Consider the following 25,004-nt stretch of genomic DNA (forward strand, 5'->3'; position numbering starts at 1 on the left):
ACTAGGGCAGGCGGGGTCCCTGGAAGCCTACATCCTTGACTCCAGAGAGGCATAAAGCTATAGCCCGTCCTGGTGAGGACCAGTAGCTCTCTTCACCTGCAGAGTCCTGGGCTCTTGTCCCAGGTGCAGCTGCTGGACAAGACCTAGAACTGCTCTCTGGTAAGCACTTGATGACATCAGGGGAGGTGGGGAGTGTTCTGGGGATGAACAAGAACATGGGTGGGAAGAGGAGAGCCTAGAAGTCCCTTAGAGCCCGGGAAGGGGGGATGTAGGTATCTTCATAGGCTTTGGAGAGAGATGTGAGAAGTGGTCCTGTGAGCACCTCTCTGGTAGGGAAGAGACAGAAGTCTTCTGGTGCCTTCCCAGGGGCATCTGGCCAACCCCTGGAGGTTGTCCTGTCCCATCCTGGCCCACCTAGGAATGAGGGGTGAAAAAGACACATTGGAACCTATGCGGTTGGCAGGTGGCCCCGTGCACCTATGTGTGTGCCTCCTGCTTCTCTGACTCTGTGAGGTGCCCACGGGGGTGGTGAGGCAGTTCTGGGCTAGCTGGTTGTGTCCTCTTCCACCCACGGCTGTGCCAGCTGGCCACCCACCCAAAGCACCTAGACTTGAACCTCAAAGACAGGGACCTGAGACTATGAAGTTTCAGGCTCTTGCAGAACCCACATCTCCAGGACCCTCTTGCCCCAATATACGTCTCCCAGGGCCACATTCATTCATTCATTTCTTCATTCATTCTTTCCACAACATTTGAAAGGCTCCAGGCCTGCACCAGGCACTGTGCTTGGTGCTGACACTACAGAGATGACTAAGACTCATTTCCTGCCCTCTGGGAGGCCACAGTCGAGTAGGCGAGAGTCAGGTGAACAGATCGTAACAACGTGAGGTTGCAGGTGTTTCTGAAGGGCACATATAAAGTGCTTTGGGGACACAGGATAGAGTGACTAGCTGCCTGTAGGGGAGCGAGAAGAGAGTCATGAAAAAGGTGACCCAAATTGAATCTTAAAGGATGAATGGGGATTCATTGGGAGGGAGTGTAGTACAAGCAGGGGGAGCAAAGGCAAAGATTGAAATGCCTGGGTATATGGATGGCACCTGGAAGGAAGTGGGTCTACTCACAGCCAGGAGCAGGAGGTGGCACAAGGGAAGCACAGGGTACAGGGAAGTGACCCCCACCCAAAGAAAGGGCAACTGGGCCAGGTGAACCGCATCCGCCCCCTCAGGCCCTCGGCACCAGTGGTGGCTGCCCCCCTCCTTGGAACCCTAGGACTCAGACATCAGAGTTCTCTGGGGAAGACAAGGTGGGCATAGTTGTATGAGAGGAGCTTTACTTCCATCACTAATGAGATGTTCCAGCCAGGCTCCAACTCCATGAGGAACATGAACGAGGGATAAGCAAAGAGCCCTTGACAGAAGCCCTTGGCTTCTTTAACCAGCCATGTGACTTCCGGGCAGGTAGTCTCAGCTCTCAGGGCTGTTTCCTCATCATAAATGGAGGAACTCCTTTGGTTCCTTTCAATTCCAACACTCCTAGAGTCTAGGCTTCTTTAAAGGCACCCTCTCCCCCAGAGCCAGGTGATCTCTCTCTCTGCAGGGGCCTTACCATCTCCTGGTCTCTCAGCTTGTCACCTCCTATCTTCCCCCACCTCCACAGAGAAAATGACCATATTTGAAAATGTCACCCGGGCCTTGGCCAGACAACTAAACCCTCGAGGGGACCTGACACCCCTTGACAGCCTCATAGACTTCAAGCGCTTCCATCCCTTCTGCCTGGTGCTGAGGAAGAGGAAGAGCACTCTCTTCTGGGGTGCCCGCTATGTCCGCACTGACTACACCCTCCTGGATGTGCTTGAACCTGGCAGCTCACCCTCAGGTCAGTTTGAGTATGGTGTTGGGTACTGAACGATGGGGGCTAGGGGTTGGCTTACCAGGAGAAGCCTGAAACTCCCTCTGCCCAGATGTGGTTTGGTGTCATGTAGCCCAACGTTCTCCCAGGAGGCAGAGGAAGAGGGATGCCTCTCAGCCTAGGCCCTTTCATCTTCTCTCTCCTGCAGATCCAACAGACTCTGGGAACTTTAGCTTTAAGAACATGCTGGATGCCCGAGTGGAGGGAGAGGTGGATGTGCCAAAGACAGTCAAAGTGACGGGGACTGCAGGGCTGTCCAGGAGCAGTACCCTGGAGGTCCAGACACTCAGTGTGGCTCCTAAAGCTCTGGAGACCTTGCACCATGAGAGGTGAGAGGGCCAGGGCTGGGGGGCTACCGGGATGGGGTGGGTGGTGCATGGAAAGGGTGCTTGGGTCCCGAGTTAAAAGGCCCTCACACTGACCTTCACTCCTGTGGTGACCACTGACTATGGGGCCAGCACAAGGGAGCTCTTAAAGATGACCATTCTGGCCCATATGTGCATCTGGGCCATCCCCTAACCACTCCTCTCATCCTTCCACCACCCCCCTGCTCGCTCTCTCTCACACACACACACACACACACACACACACACACACACACACGAGGATGAGCATATTGACATTAACTTGCTGTGTGACCTTGGAAAAGTCACTTCTCCTCTCAGGACCTCAGTTTTCTTTCCTAAAAAATGATGGGGTTCCAAGAAAATCTCTAGAGTTCCTTCCTAAACTATGACTCTATAAAAGGGAAAGGGTCTTTTCTGCTCCCTACTGAAGTTTCTGCTCCCCTAAATCAAGCCATCTGCCCGGTCCTGTCCATACACCAGGTAGCTCTCAAGAATGCTATTCTAGAAGCACAAGGGGTGTGGCAGATGCCATGTTGATGCTGAGTGCCTCAGATGTTTGGCTTGCCAGGGGAACTGATTCCTAATTAGTTAAGTAGTGGTTGAAAGAAGGGAGGCAGGAAGTAAGAGCTGGGATCTTGGCAAGTCACCCGGTAAACATTTATATATCCTCAACAAAGTGTAAAACACCCCACTAGGTGCCCAGGTACACTGAAACATCTTTGTCCAAGAACCTTGCAATCTAGGAGTTGTGAAAAAAGATATGTAACTATATAATCCAAGGCAAGGAGTACCATAGGAAGACTTTGCCTGAGTTTTGTGGCAGGCCAGAGAGAGACTTCTGGCTGGGGAAATGAAGAAGGACTTCACGGAGGAGGCAGCTCATGATCTAGACCTTGAAAGATGAGTAGAAATTGAACGTGCAGGTTTAGAAAAGGACATTACAAAGGCAAATGGGTGTGAAACCTCAAAACCTCTAGGGAACATGAACATCTGGTTGTGCAGGAGCAGACAACGCAGGAGTGGAGCAAGTGGGAGGTGGACGGAAGGCCCAGGTGCCTGGTCAAGGATGTGAAACTATTCTGTAGGCTTCAGGGGGACCCTGATGATGCCTTGATGTGTGTCATGATTAATCTGGCCAGACAATGAAGTATGGCAGCTAGAGGATGAGAAACTGGGGTTTGAAGCAGGCAGACAGGCAAGACACTGTTGCACTGTCCATCGGAGATAAAAATGAGGATGTGAACTGGGAAGAGCAGTCAGAATAAAGAAGGAGAAGCTGTCAGGGCTGGGGAACCTCTGGGTTACAGAATAGACTGGACTTGGGAATCCCTGGATGGCTCAGCGGTTTGGCGCCTGTCTTTGGCCCAGGGCGTGATCCTGGAGTCTCGGGATCGAGTTCCACATCAGGCTTCCTGCATGGAGCCTGCTCCTCCTCTGTCTGTGTCTCTGCCTCTCTATCTCTTGTGAATAAATAAATAAAATCTTAAAAAAAAAAAAAAAAAGAATAGACTGGACTTGGCAGCTGACCGCAGGCCAGATTGGTCAGAGATTACACTGATGGAGATCCAATGTACAGTGTGATGACTACAGTCAATAATTCTATACTGTACACTGAAATTTGCTAAAAGAGTAGATTTTAGGGACGCCTGGGTGGCTCAGTGGTTGAGCATCTGCCTTTGGCTCAGGGCATGATCCTGGAGTCCTGGGATCGAGTCCCACATCAGGCTTCCTGCATGGAGCCTGCTCCTCCCTCTGCCTATGTCTCTGCCTCTCTCTGTGTGTGTTTCCCATGAATAAATAAAATCTTTAAAAAAAAAAAAAAGGGATCCCTGGGTGGCGCAGCGGTTTGGCGCCTGCCTTTGGCCCAGGGCGCGATCCTGGAGACCCGGGATCGAATCCCACGTCGGGCTCCCGGTGCATGGAGCCTGCTTCTCCCTCTGCCTGTGTCTCTGCCTCTCTCTCTCTCACTGTGTGCCTATCATAAATAAATAAAAAATTAAAAAAAAAAAAAAAAAATAAAAAATAAAAAAAAAAAAAAAGAAGTAAAATCTTAAAAAAAAAAAAAAGAGTAGATTTTAGGTGCTCTCACCACACATGCACAAAATGGTAATTATGTGAGGAGCTAGATATGTTAACTAGTGTAACTATAGTAATCATTTCTCTATGGATAGCTTAGATCAAAACATGCTGTGGGGCACCTGGCTGGCTCAGTTGGAAGAGCATGTGACTCTTGATCTTGGGGTTGTAAGTTCAAGCCCCATGTTGGGTACAGAGATTACTAAAAAATAAATAACTAAATAAACTTAAAAAAGTGTTATACACCTTAAGTATACACAGCTTTTATTAAAATAAATCATTAAACATATGAGAATGTTAAAAAGATTATGCTGAGATTTGCCCTAAGTGATGACATTAACAGAAACAAGAAGACAGACTTTAGAAGCGTTTTTGGAAAGAAAGACTCTGGATGCCTTTTGGACATTTTGAGTTCGGGGGTGCAGTGAGACATTAGCTGAGTGACCACAGTTAACAACACTGCATTGCATATGTTGTACATCTAAAACTAATATGATGTTATATGTCAATTATATCTCATTTTATTTTTTTTTTAATTTTTTTTTAAAATTTATGATAAGCACATAGTGAGAGAGAGAGAGGCAGAGACATAGGCAGAGGGAGAAGCAGGCTCCATGCACCGGGAGCCCGATGTGGGATTCGATCTCGGGTCTCCAGGATCGCGCCCTGGGCCAAAGGCAGACGTTAAACCGCTGCGCCACCCAGGGATCCCTATTTTATTTTTTAAGATTTTATTCATTTATTTATTTAGAGATAGAGCGTGTTAGTAGGTGGAGGGGCAGAGGGAGAGAGAGAGGGAGAATCCCAAGCAGAACTCCACCTCCCTGCTGAGCCTGGAACCCAACGTGGGGTCGGATCCCACAACCCCAAGATCACGACCTAAGGCAAAACCAAGAGCCAGATGCTCAACAGACTGAGCCATCCAGGTGCCCCAATTATATCTCATTTTATATTCTTTAAATGTTATTTATTTATTTGACAGAGAGAGCACAAGCAGGGGGAGCAGCAGGCAGAGGGATAAGGAGAAGCAGGCTCCCCACAGAGCAGTGAGACAGATGAGGGGCTTGATTCCAGGGTCCTGGAATCATGACCTGAGCCTAAGGCAGATGCTAAACCAATTGAGCCACCCAGGTGCCCCTATATCTCATTTTAAAAGAAACATTTTAAGGTAGTTGGAAATGAGGGCCCAGAGGTCAGGAGAGAAGCCAAGGTGAAGTTCCCTATGGGGTGGTCGGCCATATAAATATTGGAAAACTATAGGAGTGGGGATCAGGGAGGGGATGTTCAAAGAAATCCAGACAGCAGAGAACTGAGAACAGAATCTTAGAGAACATAAAATTTTAAGGAACCAAAGAAACTAGCACAGGAGATGCAGACAGAATGGATGTGAATTAGAAGCCTGAAGGTAGGAGCAGAAGCAGAGTGGCACAGTGGGACTGGAAGCCAAGAGAAGACCAAGTCTCAGGGAGGCTTTGGCTAGCAGAGTCAGTGTTGTGCAGAGTTAGGGAAAATCTTTGAATTTGGTGGGTGCAAGGTCCTTGGGATTTCAGTTGAGGAGTGGAAATAGAAGCCAAATTATACAGAATTTAGGAGTGGACAAGGAGAAAGTAAAGACAGTGTGTAGGGGCTCATCTTTTGAGATACTTAGCAATGAAGAGAAGGAAAGAAACAGAATGGTAATTTGAGGGAGAGGCAAGATCAAAGGACTTGTTTCGGTATGCAAGCAAGTGGGGAGGAGGAACTGGTGTTAATCTCACGAGGGGAGAGGGGAGGGGACACCTGGGTGGCTCAGTTAAACCACTGCCTTGGGCTCAGGTCATGATCCCAGAGTCCTGGAATCAGGCTCCATTGGGCTCCATCAGGGTCCACTGGGTTCCCTACCAGGAGCAGTGCCAGATGATTTCCTAGTTTTCCTCTCAGGCTCTCTGGAGAGAGGTGTCATTATCCTCATTTTATAGATGAGGCTCCCCGGACTCAGAGTAGCTGCCCTTCTACAGTGGGAGAGCTGGGGTTCAGCCTCCATCTCTGACTCAGAGTCCTCACCCTTCCCCTAAGGCGACCCGGCTAGCTCCCGGGAATGACTGAAGAGAAGCAAGTGGCACCTTACTGTTTCTCCTGCCACAGGAAGCTGTCGGCTGAGCACCCATTCCTGAAGGAGATGAGAAACCGAGGGGAAAACCTGTATGTGGTGATGGAGGTGGTGGAGACCGTGCAGGAGGTCACCCTGGAGCGAGCCAGCAAGGCGGAGGGCTGCTTCTCCCTCCCGTTCTTCGCTCCTTTGGGGCTACAGGTTTGGTTCACACACACATTTAGCCTCTCCTCAAAGGCCGCATTAACACATTGACTTTGCCTGATCAGTGCCAACCTAGGATCCTGGAAAGGACACACTCCTTTCTGCTTTTCAAGATCCAGGCCCAATTGGGCCAAACACAGATCCTCAATCTGGTCCAGGGTGCTCTGTGTGAGCAGATCCCCATGTCAGGTGCCACAGGGAGCTATCAGGAAAGGGAAAACCTCATAGTCATGGATTATTCCTCATGGTGCTCCCAGTATACCAGAGAGATGTCCTTGCTCTCAGAAAGTTCTCGGTCTCGTGGAGGAGACATGCAGGTGAAAGCCCCAAGAACACAGCTTCGGAAAACTTGATGTAAATAAGCAATGCTCTACATACCTAAATCTAGTTTGTATAAATATTCAAGGGGTGAGTTGGAACTGAGAGGAGGGTTAGTCATGGAAGGCTTCCTGGAGGAGATGGGCATGGATGAGATGGCAAAGAGGAAGAAGGAACAGAGCTTGTGGAAACTCTCAGGTGGGATGGAGATGCACAGGCAGGTGATGAAGCAGGTCTGCCCAGTTCCTTCCTGTGTCTGAACCAGGAAGAGAGATACAAATCGTTAGAGGGATGATGCAGAAGGGCTCTGAAGTGCATGCCAAGTTCAGACTGGGTAGAAAGGCGTTCAAGGGCACAAATGAAGGGTTTTCAACTTCTCATCTCCCCAGAGGCACTCAGGCCTTCCCCTCCCCAACCCCATGTCTCAATCTCTGCAGGTTCCTAAATCCTCATTGTCTGATCCTAGGGATCCATAGACCACAAGGAGGCCGTAACCATCCCCAAGGGCTGCATCCTGGCCTTTCGAGTGAGACAACTCATGGTCAAAGGCAAAGAAGAGTGGGGTGAGCAGACACTGGCATGTTCTCCTCCCAAGATGAGCATTACCAACATTAGTACTAAGGTGTCCTGGTCCCCTCTTGTGGCAAGCCAGGGAATGAGTGCAGGAACATACTGTACATGGCCCGACTGCCAGGCGCAGAAGTGCAGGAGTGGCTCTGGAGAGGGAGGGAAGGAACACCCTGGGTTCTGAGCACCTCCTGGGTGCTAGCTGGGGGCAGGAGGCAGAGAGATGAGCAAGCACAGCCTTGCTCTCAGGAAGTCTGTGGCCAGTGGAGGAAACAAACACAGATACCAGCACCAGGATGCAAGGCAGAAAATAGTGTGGTCATAGGAAAGGATTTACAGAGCAACAGAGGTAGAGCAGGGGATTGGCTGAGGCATCTGGGGACAGAGACCTAATCCTTAGCAGAGTCCATGGACTTGGGAAGAAAGAAGGAAAGATGGGCAGCTGTTAAGTGTCCTCCTGCTCTCCCCTCTCTTGCCCTTACAGATATTCCACATATCTGCAATGATAGCATGCAAACCTTCCCTCCCGAAGGTAAGTGACATTGCCTACCCTATCTTTTGCCCAGCCCTGACATTATCTGCTAAAATCCTGCACCCTCTAATAGCATATATCATAATCCCTCAAGAAGACCCTCATTTTCTTTTACAAGTCCCTTTATAAAGATATCTATCATCAATATCTATCCTCTTTAGGAAAGACAGAAGCACATAAATACTGCCCTAGAGAGACAGAGAAAGATAAAGAGACCGGAGGGCACCATCAGAAGCAGAAATAAGACTCAGAGATATTGTGTGTTCCCAAATGGGGGGGGGGGAGCTAACATAATCTCCGTGTGTTTTTATAATGATCACTGATAAAGCTGCCTTGACATCCGCTCTAGATAAAAAGGTACAAATAGGTTTTATGCTGACATATGTGCATTGTTTCTGTCTTCAGAAAAGCCAGAGGAGAAATTCACCTGTAAGTGTTTCCTCTCGTTTCTTTCTTTTTTTTAAAGATGTATTTATTTTAGAGAGAGCACAAGTGAGAGGGGCAGGGAGGGGGAGAGAGAATCTCAACCATTCTCTGAGTTGAGCGCAGAGCCCAACACAGAACTCCATCCTGTGACCCTGAGATCGTGATTAAAACCAAGAGTTGACTTAACCGCCTGAGCCACCCAGGCACACCTTGACGTAGAATTTTAAAACTCCACAATCTTTTTCTTCTCTTCTCAGAAAGACTGACAGGGAACATGGCAGAGCAGATCTCAGCAAACAACTGTCCCAAAACATGGCAGAAATTCCAATAGCTTAGGGAAAAGTGGTGGATGGGGGATCTCTTTGGACAAGGTACCCAGGTCGTCTCTGATGCCTCAGACCTCTGTCCTCGAGGGCCTCCTTAGCTATAACCTGTCCCACGCACATCTGTTGCTCTGCTGCCCAGGTTCCAGGAAGGATGAGTCACTGACTCACAGTGATGCCAACTCAATCAATCCAGGATCCCTATTTCACATCACATTAGCTTCTCTCCCACCCCATTTCTGCCTCCCATCAATGGAGCAAGTATAGCCTTAATATGGCTGAGATATCCCAGGAGACAAGATATATTTCCTAACCCCCATTAATGTTTCATCCCCTGGTATGGATACTGTTTTGGAGTACATTCTTGTCTTTTCTTTTCTCCCCTCAGTCATCCTGGCATCTGATGCTGGTAAGGAATTTTTTTAATTTCTCCCAAGACTTTGGCATGAAGGCAGTGGGGTGGAAGGAATGAAAGACAAGTGCTGAGTCCCAGCACTTGAGTCTCAGTGGCGATTGGAGCCGCTCCCAGGAAGTTACTCTCCTGGACATATTCTTCGGATGCCAGGCCACTAGAGGGTCAGGCCAAGATTCAATTTACCCCTGATCCACACACATCCCCAGATAAAGACTCACCCATCCTAGCCTTCACTCAGTCACCAAAGTCGTTCTTTGTCGAATAGCTCATAAGAAGGGGAAATAGACTTTCCTTCTCAACTTTATGTGGAGTCTTAGAGGAAGGGAAGTCAACTGTCTACTGACACTTGATAGAGCTTTGGAGCCTAGGGAGAATCAATGCTCGCTTAGATAATAATATGGGTCCTGGTCCACCTCCTTGCCCCAGATCATCCCCAACAACACCTCAAGTCAGGGCTCGTGGAAACTTCATAATCATGTTCCCTGGTCAAGAAGAGAGGCCAGGCTCAGCCGGGGAGCAGAGCACAGGGCCCTAAGGGGGCTGGGTGGGAAGGCTGCCAAATGGAGGGCACTTTGTCTACCATATTTATTATCTCAATAGGGGAGGAACATGAAAACTTCAAAACCCTAAAAGAAGAAGTTCAAAGAGAGATCCAAGAAGTGGAGAAGCTGAGCAGGGTAGGGCAAAGATCCCTGCTCACCTCCCTCAGTAAACTTCTTGGGAAGAAAAAGGAGCTACAAGACTTGGAGCTCACGGTGAGTTCCCAGAGGAAGATTGCCAGTGGGAGCGTGTGTGGGTGTTGTAACTCACAGGGGATCTGATGTGACAGAAGGTGGTCAGTGGGCCTGGAGAATTGATAGTGGATGTCTTCCTAGAGGCTGGCCAAGTACCCCCAGCCTGCCTGGCTGCCACTGCTCCCCTCGTGCCCCTGGAAAAGAGCAAACAGTGCAGATTCCCTGAAAGCATGTGCTCCTTGCCGACAGACAGAGGGTAGGCAGCAAGGCCAGCGGGGCCCTTTCTTGGAAAGGGGATGGGAAGGAACCTTTCCTTCCCAGAGCTCAAGGCTCAAGGACCAAGGAATCTAGGAGTCTGGTACTTTTCAGGACTTGATACCTTGAAATAAGAAACAGGGACATGAGGGGCACCTGGGTGGCTCAGTGACTGAGCATCTGCCTTTGGCTCAGGCAATGATCCCGGGATCCTGGGATAGAGTGCTACATCAGGCTCCCCCCAGGGAGCCTGCTTCTCCCTCTGCCTATGTCTCTGCCTTCCTCTGTGCCTTTCATGAATAAATTAAATCTTTAAAAAAGAAAGAAAGAGAGAGAGAAAGAAAAAGAAAGAAAGAAAGAAAGAAAGAAAGAAAGAAAGAAAGAAAGAAAGAAAGAAAGAAAGAAAGAAAGAAAAGAAAGGACGTGAGAGATGGTTAACACATCTCAAGGGACTGTGACGTGCCAAACACTGTGCTGGGCCTCTTACCTGTGTTATCTTAAATAGTCACCCACCTTTTCCCACAGCTTGAAGGGGCTCTAGACAAAGGACATGAAGTGACCCTGGAGGCACTCCCAAAAGATGTCTTGGTATCAAAGGAGGCTATGGGTGGCATCCTCTATTTCCTTGGAGCCCTAACAGGTAAATAGAGAATAAGGTCTTCATTTATATACCTTTTCGGTGATAGGAATGAATCCCTAGGTGAATTCTCAGATATATGAATGAATGGATGAATGAATGAATGAATGAATGAATGAATGAATAAATGCCAAGCAAATTATACCACAAAGTAGTTTACATCTACATTTAAAGAAATTGGTTATAGGGCTGCCTGGCTGGCTCAGCTGGTAGAGCATGTGACTCTTGATCTTGGGGGTCATGAGTTAGAGCCCCATGTTGGGAATAAAGATTGCCTTAATAAATAAAATAAAATAAATAAAATAAAATAAAATAAAATAAATTTAAAAATTATTTACCTTTCTAAGGATTCATCTGGGCACCTTGGATCATCTGAGAAAGTGGCCTAGTCTTGCTAATAGAAGTTGGGAAGTAAGCTTAGTTTTACCAGCTACATATTTAAAATTTCTACATATAGCTAAACTCATATCTCTTTTATAGAAATTTGTTAGCTTTAATTTCAGAGAGTAACACCTTCTATCTTACCCTGAATTCTCTTCTTCCTTCTGCATGAAACATTGCCCCACTTAGAAAAACTCTTGGGTCCTTTAGGAGTAAGCTGCAATGTTTGTCCCCTTAAAAAACGTCAAATGTCAAGACCAAAGTAGACTCTTCAGCTATCACTCCCTTAAAACCCTATATTGTCCCTGCACATGGCTTTGTCTTCTCCACTAGCCTGCAAGTTCTCTGAGTGAAGAGGTATGATTTCTTGCCTGATACCCCCAGCAAAGGTGCCTTGCATAGAGCAGCATTCAACCTTGAATAAATGTGTGGATTAATTAATGCTGAAATTCTGAAGTGTACCACTCTGGAGTCTGGAGTCCCCTTTGTACCAGCACCACACATTTATTTCTCTGATTTTTTTTTTCCTCCAGAGCTAAGTGAAGCCCAACAGAAGCTACTGATAAAATCGATGGAGAAAAAGATCCTATCCGTGCAGCTAAAGCTGGTGAGAAAAAAGAACAGGTGCTGGGGAGAGTTTGGGAGGGAGTCAGCTAGAACCAATGGAAAGAGAGACTTAACCTAATGAAAGACTGTCCTGGAGGGCCTCTGTCATAGGGCAGGGGCTCATGCCCACTGCTCACTTTTCTCCATGCTCTCCCTTGTTTGCTATTTCGCAACCAGAAGAGTGAATTTCTGGGCAGTTATCTGGGTTTTTCAGTTTGAGAAGACAGAAAACCCTGGCTTAGCTTATCCACAGCCCAGTGATGTGAGAAAATTTCTTCATGTCTCTGAATCTGTCTCAATTCATTCCTCTGTAAATAAGGCTAAAAAGAAAAGTGCTGCCCACCGTACAGGATTGTTAAAAGGCTCACAAGGAGTTGTAATGCAAGGAAGGGAGTTATAATAAGAGAAAGGTAGCCCTCTCCATGGTTTTTATGAGTTAAGAGAAAGGAAGACAGGTTTCCAGTTCTTTCTTTTCATGCTATTTTGGTTCCTTGCAGGTGGAGAGCACAATGGAACACAGTTTCCTACAGGATAAAGAGGGTGTTTTCCCCCTGCAGCCTGACCTGCTCTCCTCCCTTGGGGAAGAGGAACTGACCCTCACAGAGGCCCTAGTGGGGCTGAGTGGCCTCGAAGTGCAGAGATCGGGCCCCCAGTACACGTGGGACCCAGACACCCTCCCTAGACTCTGTGCCCTTTACGCTGGCCTCTCCCTCCTGCAGCTGCTGACCAAGGCCTCCTAATTTGCCTTTTTCCACCTGCTTCCTGCCTCCTAATGCCTTCCCTACCTCACTGTGCCATGTCCTTAATACCCAAGGGTATGTTAGAGCCATCAGGCCGAAGATGATGGAAACCCTAATCACCCAAGATAAGCAATTTCTACCTATCCAGCTCTACCTCTCCCCCTATCCCTTCAGCTCCGCAACCCATCTACTAATGCTTAAATCCTTTAAAAGTAGAAAATTTCAAAATTTTAAAACTATGAACCATTTCAGCAAAACCACAAATAATTAATTTCTTGTTCCAATTCCTCCTACTTATGCTTTTACAAATCAAGTTTTACTGGAATTAATGGAAAATATTATTTCACTTTGGATGAAATGTCTTTTGGTGTTTTTCTTAACTTCTGCCAAGAAAAAAATAGACATTATCATACTACATATAGATCATGTGTACATAAATACTATTATACTGTTCACGGGCCAGCTGGAAAATGCCGAGAGAACTACAAGGGTGTAGAATTTAGAATCTAGATTCTAAAGTGAGAAGATCATAAAAGCAGCTTATCTTCAAAGAGGAGGGTTTAGGGTGCTCTGGACTCGAGTTGAGGGACTGGGACAGACTTATTTATGGTACAAACCCAAAACAAGAATAAGACAACTTTCAAGTATATCAAAAAGAAATGCAGATAAGTGGGATGCCTAGGTGGCTCAGCGGTTGAGTGCCTGCCTTTGGCCCAGGGCATGATCCTGGAGCCCTCGGATCCAGTCCCACATCAGGCTCCTTGCATGGATACTGCTTCTCCTCTGCCTGTGTCTCTGCCTCTCTCTGTGTGTGTGTCTCTCATGAACAAATAAATAAAATCTTAAAAAAAAGAAAAAAAAAAAAAAAGAGGGGCAGCCCTGGTGGCTCAGTGGTTTAGCGCCACCTTCAGCCTGGGTTGTGATCCTGGAGACCCAGGATCGAGTCCCACATCAGGCTCCCTATGGGGAGCCTGCTTCTCCCTCTGCCTGTGTCTCTGTCTCTCTCTTTCATGCTCTGTGTCTCTCATGAATAAATAAATATTTTAAAAAAAGAAAAGAAATGCAGATAAGTTAAAAAAAATAGTACCCAAGAATAAGACTGACCCATAACTTTTAAAAAGAAATTGTGATAGTATCTTATTTCACCTTTCCCTTCTCTGCCCTCATTTCAGGGTGGTTGTGGGAGGAAGTAATGTGGGCTTGCCATATGGACCTGCAAATATGAATATTGCAATCTTATAAAACCAGTGGGTTCATACCATCCTCCTCTGCCTAAAGCTGGGTTTTAACATCTTTCACTAATTTCTTTCAAAGTAGTTTTATGAGAAGAATAATTTCTCCAAGGTTTTTGGCCTCAGGACTCAGACTCTCCCCATTCTTAGCCACCCCCTCCCCCGGCTAGTTCCCTCACTCAACAAGAATTCATGATCAACTGCCAAAAGCTTTGTGTTAAGCCATCCTCCCCCATTCTGGGGCATCTTCCAATGCCTCACTACATTGCTCAAAGACATCCTGAGTAATTATCTGCTGACTTGGTTGTTTTTCTCTTGTGATGTATACTTAATAAAGAGGTGAGCTAACACCTTAACTATCCAGAAGGGTAACTTCGTAAGGATGAACAACAAAGCTCATCTGTTTTCTGTTTTCTTCCTTTACCCTTCTCGCCCACCTTCAGTTAGATTGGCGTTATGAAGAAGAGGCTTTAACGAGTTGATTCCAGCAATGATTCAAAAGTCCTGTTATCCATCCCACAGCCCAAGGGGGAAGAGAGACAGGGAAGAATTGGTCAAGACACGTTCCCTAAAACTGGAGAAAACATTTTTCCCTTCAGCAAGCAGTTGTTTAGTGCAAGGAGCTATTTGCTGCAATAGAATGACAAAGGGGAGACAAGGAACACCCTCTCTATATATGAATATAAAGAATATGATCAAAACATATTCTCTGTCCTTTATACCCTTATAGCAGAGCTAGATTGTCTTGTAGGGTCTGACCTGGTTTGAAATGTAGGACTTCTGGGACGCCTGGGTGGCTCAGCGGTTGGGCATCTGCCTTTGGCTCAGGGCGTGATCCCGCGGCCCCGGAATCCAGTCCCGCATTGGGCTCCCTACATGGAGCCTGCTTCTCCTTCTGCCTGTGTCTTTGCCTCTCTCTGTGTGTCTCTCATGAATAAATAAATAAAATCTTAAAAAAAAAAAAAAAAAACACCTTAGGACTTCAGCTACAGGAGAGAGAAAAGTTTAAAGATAGGGAGTTTTTATTTTGTGTCTCAAGAGTTTGGAACCTCCATCTTCCTCCTGCAGAATCACTGGAGAATTCCTTTGAAAAATAAGTGGACAGAGTTTCTGGTCCAATTTCCTTCCCCTGGGGATTCTTAGATTCTCTTTAGGTGCACTATTACTCTGCTCCCCATTGCACTACGGTGTGTTTGGATGCAAACAGGCGCCCCTAAGCCTCTGCCAATAGGAACTTCCACCTGCTTTCCTCACAATACAGGGCAGAGCAGGGGGGCCTCCAGCAGGCTACATTCTGAAGCTGTTTTTAACAACTCCGCGCCCCGAACGCGCTAGCCTGGGCCGTACAAAGAGCGGACCCGTATATTTTATACTGGACTGATTGTCCACAGGCGACTCCCCCCCCCCCCCCCATCCGCACTCCCAGGCTGCAGGGATTTTATGCCTGATTCACAGCATTTGCAAAAATCTGACAAGGAAGTCTGAATCCCAGTTCGGCGCTCACATCCCTCTTTTTTGCAGCTTCCTCCCTCGCGCCGGACACACTGGGCGGCGGTTGAGTACCAGCCTCGCGAACCGAGACCCAGACCCCAAGCTGGGGGCCGGGAGGCAGGCGGTGGCTCAGACTGAGCGACTTGGGGCAAGAAACCGCACAGCAACTCATGACGTCATTACGCCCTGCGTGGCTATAGGCCGCACCCGCTCCACGCTGGTTAGAATGCTCTTAGGAGTCTGATGTGATCCAGACTGGAGCCTGAGGGGCCATCTGGTGGACACGCACGGAAATGCACTCCGGAGGAACGTAGAAGAAACTCCACACGCTGAAGCACTCCAAAGAACAAGGGGCAAACCCATACAGGCTCCTCCCTGCTCCTTCCTCGAAGATCCGCCTCCATCCTGCACCTCGGCCGTTGATTTCTTTCGCTTTTGTGGACTCGGCCTTCGGCCTGTCGGGCCTGGCGTTTCCCAGAAGGCCCAGCGCCGGGAAGAGGTTTGCAGCTGCTCCGTCATCGTGCGGCCCGTCGCGAGCCCGCGCTTGGGTGCAGGCCCGGCTCGGTTCCTGGTCTCTGGTGGGAGGATTCACGCGAGGCCCCGGTCTCGGTCCCCGGACTAGGCCGCGACCCCGGGCGCCATGAAACAGGAGGGCTCGGCGCGGCGCCGCGGTGCGGACAAGGCGAAGCCGCCGCCGGGTGGAGGGGAACAAGAACCACCGCCGCCCCCGACCCCCCAGGACGTGGAGATGAAAGAGGAGGCGGCTGCGGGTGGCGGGTCAGCAGGGGAGCCTGACAGCAAAGCGGCGGCGGCGGCGGCGGAGCACTCCCAGCGAGAGCTGGATACCGTCACCTTGGAGGGTACGAGAGCCCGGGCCGGGGACGTGCCGTGTTCACGGATGACAGCGCCCCGGTGATCCAGCCTGTCCTCGGGACCCCAGCGCAGCTTCCGCCACCCCCGATTCCTTAGGATCACCCCCGCTGCCCGCTGCCCGCCCCCCACCACCCTGACACTCCTGACCCCGGCCCTAGTAACCTCCTCTCCGGGCTCCGGGCTCCTCCCTTAACACACCTCTTCTCCCCCTACCTGCGTTGAATCTAGTAGGTCCCGCTGGGCCGGTGGTCTCCCTCCGTCTTTTAAGGCCCCTCTGACCTACTCTATTCACATCCTATTCTAACACCCCCACATGTGATTGGTCCCTCTAGAAACAAACCAGTGTTTGTATTTATGGCGTGAAGGGGGTCAGGGTGATGCCCATGAATTTTAAGACTTTACAAAAGTTTTCTGTTGTCTTATCTACGCCTGGCAAACTCCCTTGAGAGAAAGAAGCTTTTCTACTCTTTTCTGTAATTAAGGTGCCGTTGCTCTTTCTCTCCCTTCAAGCCCTTTTTTCTGTTCCTAAAGAGTTTAAAAACACATTACAGACTTTGGGTGTTATCCTTGAGTTCCTAATACATTCATCCTGAACTATGTAAGTCCCCCCCACCTCCCATTTCTTTTCTCCTAGGTGCTCATTCCCTAGGATTGTTCCTCCAAATTCACGGTTCACTTTTCTCAGAGCGTCCTGTGGGCATTTGGAGTGAGCAGAATGAGAGCTTCCCACTGTGAACCTGGTGCTGTTTTCCCAGCTCTGGCTCAAGCGGGCCCAGACTGTTTATGGTGTTTTCTCTCTAATTGCATGAGAACTTTGCTCAAAAGCATTGAGATAAGCCAAGTTATCCTCCTGGGTGATGTGTTTGAGGATGTAATGTTGACTGCATCTGCCCCTGTCGAAAGTTGGGCAACAGGCTCAGTTTCTAATCAAGATCCTCTTACCTAAAATGATGATACCCGGTGGCAAAGGTGCTACTGGGCACATACATATGTTTCTTATAAACACTTCATTTTGTTGTTAGGAAGGAATTCATGTTTCCTTGTAGAAATTTTGGAAAATATCAGAAGCAGGGAGTAACATGAACCATGGTTAACATTTTTTCCTAAGAATTTTTGAGCTGTTCTCATGCAATTGAGATCAAGCTATACAGACAGTTTGGAAGAAGGCCTAACCAAATACAGATGGTTTTGTGTGCTTTCATCTAACATATCCATAAACATAGCATTCAATTTTTTCCAGAAACATTTATTGACTACCTGATGTAGTGGCTAAGCATACAAACTCTGGAATTAGTTTCTTCATCTCTATAAATGAAAGTATAGTACCTACTTCACTGGGTTGATGTAAAGATTAAGATGCTTAGAACATGTGCCCAGCACATGATGAACACATAGTAAATTAAGCCCTTTGTAATGTTAGCAGTTATCATTATTGTGCCATTAAGGGGACCCAGGCACCCTATACTATGTATACAAAGGTAACTAAGAAACTACCGATTCAGAGTATTCCCTTACTCCTGGACACTTCAGTTGTGTCAGTTTTTTACATCATAAATAGCTTTGCAACGTCTTTGTGGCCCAAGTTTTTAACCTATCTTTATGATTATTTTTTTGGTATAGATTCTCAATATGCCTGAGTTGAGAGAGTAGATCTCTTTTAGAGTTTTGAATAGGTAGTGTCCAGAGAAACTGTACTGATTTACAATATTACTAACAGAAATGTTGTGTTCACCCTGACTCTATGTTAGGATTTTTTCTTTTTCTTTTTTTTTTTTTTTTTTTTGAAATTTATCTATCATAGAGAATGTACAAACGCACAAGCAGGAGGGGTGGAGGGAGAGGGAGAGAGAATTTCAAGCAGACTCCATGCTGAGCATGGAATCTGACACAGGCTCCATCCTAGGACCCTGAGAGCATGACCTGAGCTGAAACCAAGAGTTGGACACTGACTGCACCACCCAGGCACATCCACCCATGTTATGATTTTTTAAATATTACCAGTTTGGTAGTTGAAAACATTTCCATTTGCAATTATTCAGATGCTACTGAAATATATTTTCATGTCTGTTAGCTGTCTTTTTGTATTGTCTATTTGTGTTTGTTTTTACTTATCCTAATTTATGCAAACTCTGTAAGGAGTATGACTCTCTGATCACAGTTGCTGCAAATATTTTTCTTTTGTTTACACAGATACTCAGATTTTTTTTGCAGAGTAGAGCCCATCATTCGTGTGTGTGTGTGTGTGTGAGAGAGAGAGAGAGAGATTTCTCCATATTGTTTACACTTAGAAAATAAATCTCCACGTGTTTGTCTTGTTTTTTTATTTCTTATGGTTGCTTTTCCTTTCTTCTTTTTGTCACCCTCTACCCTTTTCCTTACCCCAGCTTTTTTTTTCTTTGTCTCTTGGTTTTGTCTTAAAATCATTGTAGGCATCTTGTAAGTATTGTTTAACCATATTAGGCAAAAGAAGTGACTGGCTACATCTCGCCCTTTTATAAGAGGTTCCCTAGACCACTTGCCTAGAGTGGTGGGAGGAATAGGAAGAGTTAGAAGTAACATTTTTCTCTTCTGTGGTCTTCCATAGACATAAAGGAGCACGTGAAACAGCTGGAGAAGGCAGTATCGGGCAAGGAGCCTCGATTTGTGCTGAGGGCCCTGCGGATGCTGCCTTCCACATCACGCCGCCTCAACCACTATGTTTTGTATAAGGCTGTGCATGGCTTCTTCACCTCAAATAACGCTACTCGAGACTTCTTGCTACCCTTCCTGGAAGAGGTAAGTGAGTCAACCACCCGCCCCCCCCAGCCCTCAATGTAATTGTTTCCCATCCTAAAGACCTGACTTATTACCTGCTATAGCTGAGTAGTGAAGCAAAAAGCAGGCCGTTTTAATAGTCATTTGTCCACTAACAAGGGAACCATCCTTCTGCCTTGTAGTGTCATTCTTCTGAATCAGGGGAAAAGAGCTGGGAATCAGGACCCTTCCAACCAAACTCAGTTCCCACTGCTCCCCAGCAGAATACTCTCCTCCAGTTGAGTGGTGTCTCCATTGTCCTAAGAGAAGGTACCACCACCTCTCTGCCTCTGAAGCCTCACCATGGAGAACATATAAAATAGTGACTAAGAGCACAGGCTCTGGGGACGCCTGGGTGGCTCAGTGGTTGAGCATCTGCCTTTGGCTCAGGGTGTGATCCCGGGGTCCCAGGATCAAGTCCCACATCAGGCTTCCTGCATGGAGCCGGCTTCTCCCTCTGCCTCTCTCTCGATATCTCTCATGAATAAATAAAATTTTAAACAACAACAACACAGGCTCTGGAGGTAGAGTTGAATTTGAATCCCAGCTCTACCATTTGGTACCTGTGGGACTTGGACAAGTGAGCTAACCTCCTTATGTTTCATTTTCTTCCTTTGCTAAATGTGGCAAACAGATTTGGGGGACAAAGAGGTGGAAAGGAACATGTGTAAAGCTCTTAGAACCGTACCTGGCACATAGTAAATGCTGATGAAGTTTGTTTGGTGCTGGCAGCGGACTCTGTGTCAAGAAAGACTTCTCCTTTTCTGTGTAGCTATACAATACCCGTTATGTCCAGGTCCTGCCCCTTCTCAAACCTAAGTGTCCCTTCAGCTATCTCCGTAAAGCCATCATGGACATGAGCTATTCCATAGAAGAGACTCAAAAAAAATCCCTTGAGGTGGAATGGTGAAGAATTTATTGTCTGGGAAAAGGGAAAAGCACTCTTCCCCAACATCATCTGGGAAAAAAAATTTTAACCTGTATATTTCTTTTCTTTTCAAGATTTTATTTATTTATTCATGAGAGAAACAGAGACGGAGAGGCAGAGATACAGGCAGAGAGAGAAGCCAGCTCCATGCAGGGAGCCTGACGCAGGACTCGATCCCGAGTCTCCAGGTTCACGCCCTGGGCCGAAGGCAGATGCTTAACTGTTGAGCCACCTAGGCATCCCTAACCTGTATATTTCTAAATACACCCCACATGTTTCCCTTTTGAACTGTTGCACATTATTCCAGTTTTGGTGACTAGATCTTAAAATAAGTATGACATATATGTCAGTTACCCCCAAATTTCCTTTGTTCCTACCCCCAAAAAATTGGATCTCATTATTCTTGATCTCATCTCTAGAATTATATTACTTTATTAAATTCTCTTTGATAAAATTTGCAGTGGTTCCAAGTGTGGTGGTTTAATTTCTCTACTTAGATTGTAGGCTCTTTGAGGGGTCCTTACATCATCCTTTCCATCCCCATTATGTTCTATGAAGATGTCTGTTTTACTTCTCTAAGCCTTTTTTTGTTTCTACTGCCAGCCTCCTTGACTTCCTTTGGAAGGAGACTATGCCATCTTTATTTTTATATCCCAGCACCTAGAAAAATCTTGCATATAGTAGACACTCAGTGAATATTTGTTGAAATGCATCGTGAGTGAAATACATTCTTGCTTGGTTGATCTGACTGAGCTTTTCCACAGTAATTCATGGTTTCTCCTAGCCCATGGACACCGAAGCTGATTTACAGTTCCGTCCCCGAACAGGAAAAGCTGCATCAGCACCCCTTCTACCTGAAGTGGAAGCCTACCTACAACTCCTCATGGTCATCTTTCTGATGAACAGCAAGCGCTACAAAGAGGTATCCGGGACCAGTGAGCGAGAATAACATGCCCCAAGCAGTGCATGGGGTTGGTGGGAGAGAATGTCTCTGGTGAAGAATTGAAGAGAGTCACTGAGTTCTTAATCGTCCCCCTAGACTCTTCCCCCATGTAGAAACATACCTAACCCCACATCCAGGGATACCCCCTTAGCTCCTGTTCAGATACCATGGGAAGGGGCTGGCAGCCGCCATTCTGTGCTTATCTGTGGCACAGTGCAGTGGATTCTGTTTGGAAAAGGAGATTTGGAGACAGAAATTTGACTTCAAATCCTAGCTGTATCTTGGACAAATTAATTTCTCCTGGCTTTATATCAGATGGGAAAAACAATGCCCAACTCACAGCATCACCATTGACATTAAATAAAGTACTACCACAATGATCTTCATATAGTAAGCTTTCACAGTATTTCAGTAATTGGCAGTTCTTTTCATGGGACTGAACAACTCCATGGATACTGTACTGCCACTGCTTCCTCCAGTTGGGGCCAACTTCTTTGTCAGTCATAGCCACTATCCAGAAACCACACTCAAGAAATGACGTCCAAGGTCCAGGATGCACGGGTGGCTTAGTCAGTTAAGCAACTGACTCTTAATTTCGGCTCAGGTCATGATCTCAGGGTTGTTGGATCAAGCCCCACATTGGGCTCTACGCTCAGCTGGAGGGTAGGGGGAGCATCTACCTGAAATTCTCACCTTTCCTTCACCCCCATTCTGCTCTTTAGTGTATGCACGTACCCACCTGCGCACGTGCTCTCTAGAATAAGTAAATCTTTTTTAAAAAGAAAGAAGTGACAGTTCCCTCTGCTCCATCCTGTTTTGTTTTCTCCTTGCCTTGCCACAAGTTGATTTTTGTGTGTTTTTAGACATAATTCACCCCCTTTAAAGTGTGCGATTCAGGGGCACCTGGCTGGCTTTCAGTAGAGCATCCAACTCTTGATCTCTGGGTAGTGAGTTCGAGCCCAACATTGGCTGCAAAGATTACTTAAAATAATTAATTTGATTGGATGCATTTTTTAAAAGTGTAGGGCTCAGTGGGTTTTGGTATGTTCACAAGTTGTACAGCCATCATCACTGTCTAATTCCAGAATAATTTCATCACCCCAAAAAGAAACCCCATTGCTGTTAGTAGTTGCTCCCTATTCTCCCCTCACCCCAGCCTCTGGCAACGACTCATCTACATTTTCTGGCTCATGGATTTTCCTATAAATGGAATTATGTAACACATGGCCTTTCATGCCTGGCTTCTCTGACTTAGCATAATGTTTTCTAGGTTTGTCCATGTTGTAGTGTGTATTCAGCCCTTGTAATGGATGGATAATATTCTGTTGTATGGATATGCTGCATTTAACTTCTCCATCCGCTGGGTGATAGACACTTGGGTTGATTGTTTCCACTTTTTAGTAATTCTCAGTAATGCTGCTGTGAACATTTGTGTACAGACTTCTATGTGAACATACGTTTCCAATTCTCCTGGATTTATGCCTAGGAGGGGAGTTGCTGGCTCATATGATAGCTCCTTGTTTAACTTTTTGAGGAATTGCCACTTGATTCTCTTTTGGCTGCCTCCCCAGGCACAGAAGATCTCTGACGACCTGATGCAGAAGATCAGCACTCAGAACCGCCGGGCTCTGGACCTTGTGGCCGCAAAGTGTTACTACTATCACGCCCGGGTCTATGAGTTTCTGGATAAGCTGGACGTGGTGCGCAGGTACAGGTGGCCAAGGTCTGACCCAAGGTTAAGAACTGTCCCCCAGGCTCTTCCCTATACTCCAATCAAGGGAGGACTAATCAAGCGTAGGAGGATGGGCTGGAAAACACTTCACTCCTCTGTTTAAAACTTGTGGTGGCTCCCCATTTTCCTCAGGGAAACGCTGAAGTCTTCATGATTGCATGTGAGTCCCGACGAGGTCTAGCCCCTGCTCACTGCCTGCTTGACTCTACCTCTCACTGCTCCCTGACTCACTTCTCAGCCACACTGACCTCCCTGCTTTTCTTGGAGCCAGCCAGACACGCTCTTCCCTCTGCTCACAATGACCTTCTCCCTCCTTCAAGCCTTTGTTTAATTGTTAAATTCTCAGTGAATCCTACTCTGACCAAGGTATTTCAAATGGCCACCCCATCCTTCTCGCCTCCTATGTTCCTCATCACACTTACCCTGGTTTCTGCATAGCCCCGATCTTCTGTCATGCTCCCTAAGGCACTTATTTATCACAACTGTCTCACCTATTTGAATGTAGAGTTAGTTGTGTCCTTTTTGTACACCCAGAATAGCGCTTCACACCACAAGCACTTGATAGTTAAATGTTCAATGAATAACCAGAAAGGCAATTTGTGTCACTCTTTTTGGAATTGAGAGACAATAGAGAAGTCAAAGCCATTCAAAGAGTTATTTGAGGTGTTTGACGTCTTTTTATTTTCCTTCTTGAAGCTTCTTGCATGCCCGGCTCCGGACAGCCACCCTTCGGCATGACGCAGACGGGCAGGCCACCCTGCTGAACCTCCTGCTGCGGAACTACCTCCACTATAGCTTGTACGACCAGGCTGAGAAGCTGGTATCCAAGTCCGTGTTCCCTGAGCAGGCCAACAACAATGAGTGGGCCAGGTACCTCTACTACACAGGTGAGCAAGGGGTCCCACCCCTCAAGTCAGGGAGTGTGTCTCAGGTTCACGTGATGCAAATTTCCTGAAAATTTAGTGTACTTGGTGCCTGAGGGGCCCATTTTGGCACTCTGGTTTGTAGGGGGCTTTGGATGACACCATTCTTTGATCCACTCTCTTTTCCACACTCAGGGCGAATCAAAGCCATTCAGTTGGAGTACTCAGAGGCCCGGAGAACAATGACCAATGCCCTTCGCAAGGCCCCTCAGCACACAGCTGTCGGCTTCAAACAGACGGTGAGCAGCAGCTCTCATCCCTTCACTGCTTACTCATCTGATAATGCTTTAGTTCTCTTTCCCTACTTCGGGGCCAGGGGAGGCATCCTCAACCTTCATGATCCAGAGGTTAAATTGCATGTCCATTTGTGTATAACATTGATCAGAACACATTAAGCAGACCCTCCCTGCACCTCCAGTGGTTTATGTTCAGAGGACTCTCCTTCGTAGATGGGATTAGAATATTCCTGATTCCCCAGCACTCCTTACAGTCATTCCAGGCATGGGCCTGGATTGCGTTGAGAAACCCCAGGCTCTTTACTGGTCCCTCACATGCCCATTTGAGAGCAATGTTTTCTGTGGCCCGGGAACCCAGAAAATCCCCATGAGGCTGACTGATTCAGGTGTGGATAAGTCTTGGTCACCTAGAGCTGTCAGTCACCAAGGCTTTTTCTGAGTGCTGACCTTGGTGTTGAGCACTGTGAGATTGCAAAAGATTGTTACTCAGAAAGGCTTGAGGGCCTGTGTAAAGTCACAGAGCCTGGTAGCCAGAATTTGGACCCTGCTTTCCCAACCATGAACACCTATTTCCACCTCAACTTGACCTCTACCTCCTAATGCCCTTGAAAGAGAACAAGATGGGATCCCTGGGTGGCGCAGCAGTTTGGTGCCTGCCTTTGGCCCAGGGCGCGATCCTGGAGACCCGGGATCGAATCCCACGTCGGGCTCCCGGTGCATGGAGCCTGCTTCTCCCTCTGCCTATGTCTCTGCCTCTCTCTATCTCTCTCTCTCTCTCTCTCTCTCTCTGTGACTATCATAAATAAATTAAAAAAAAAAATTTTTTTTTAATTAAAAAAAAAAAAGAACAAGATGAAGATGACTAAGAATGACTAGGTCAGTATAGTCAAGTTCAGAAGTTGAAAGAAAGGTTTGGTTTTGGTCAAATAATTAAAGATACCTTAAAGAAAAAGTTAAATTTAATCTGGTTTTTGAAGGTAGAATTTTCACAGAAGGGAATGGCTTTTCAGACATATCATGATACATGTGCAGATTATTAGATTGCTTACAATATATGACATACACTAAAGTTCCTAAAAATACACGTAATCAACGTATAAACTGTGCAGTGTCTGGAAAGAGGTGTGGGGTAAATCAGAGTTCTCAAATCAGACTTTACTATAGATGGATAAGGTTTCTGGGATTTCTGTGGTGGAGCCAGGTGGGAGGAACAGAGAGAGCAGAAGTGAGATCTTTGGCCAGCAGACTATTGACGAGGAAGCCAGAAAAGAGATGGAATGGTTGCTTGAGAGAGG

General features: G+C 46.9%; 2 protein-coding genes and 1 long non-coding RNA gene across 3 annotated transcripts in view; 2 read left to right on the forward strand and 1 right to left on the reverse strand.

Annotated features, from left to right (window-relative positions):
* On the forward strand, positions 1–12,916 carry GSDMA (gasdermin A). The gene is made up of 12 exons (XM_072780427.1): positions 1–159; positions 1,657–1,875; positions 2,057–2,237; positions 6,456–6,621; positions 7,409–7,505; positions 7,994–8,041; positions 8,447–8,470; positions 9,179–9,199; positions 9,806–9,960; positions 10,720–10,834; positions 11,746–11,819; positions 12,316–12,916. The coding sequence occupies exons 2-12, from the start codon at positions 1,662–1,664 to the stop codon at positions 12,556–12,558; spliced, it is 1,338 nt and encodes a 445-aa protein (XP_072636528.1). The 5' UTR covers positions 1–159; positions 1,657–1,661; the 3' UTR covers positions 12,559–12,916.
* On the reverse strand, positions 9,782–16,265 carry LOC140606683 (uncharacterized). The gene is made up of 3 exons (XR_012008992.1): positions 14,550–16,265; positions 10,708–10,827; positions 9,782–10,133 (listed from the first exon to the last, which is right to left on the reverse strand). It is a non-coding gene; the product is annotated as an uncharacterized lncRNA (long non-coding RNA).
* The window catches only part of PSMD3 (proteasome 26S subunit, non-ATPase 3), a 14,857-nt gene continuing 5,396 nt past the window's right edge, over positions 15,544–25,004 (forward strand). Inside the window, exons 1-6 of the mRNA XM_072780426.1 lie at positions 15,544–16,141; positions 18,739–18,929; positions 20,660–20,797; positions 22,390–22,526; positions 23,247–23,437; positions 23,609–23,712. Of these exons, the coding sequence (XP_072636527.1) occupies positions 15,922–16,141; positions 18,739–18,929; positions 20,660–20,797; positions 22,390–22,526; positions 23,247–23,437; positions 23,609–23,712 (981 nt within the window). The 5' untranslated portion in view covers positions 15,544–15,921. The remainder of the gene's footprint in view (positions 16,142–18,738; positions 18,930–20,659; positions 20,798–22,389; positions 22,527–23,246; positions 23,438–23,608; positions 23,713–25,004) is intronic.

Source organism: Canis lupus, chromosome 16 (assembly GCF_048164855.1).
Source record: "Canis lupus baileyi chromosome 16, mCanLup2.hap1, whole genome shotgun sequence".
NCBI classification, from domain to species: domain Eukaryota; kingdom Metazoa; phylum Chordata; class Mammalia; order Carnivora; family Canidae; genus Canis; species Canis lupus.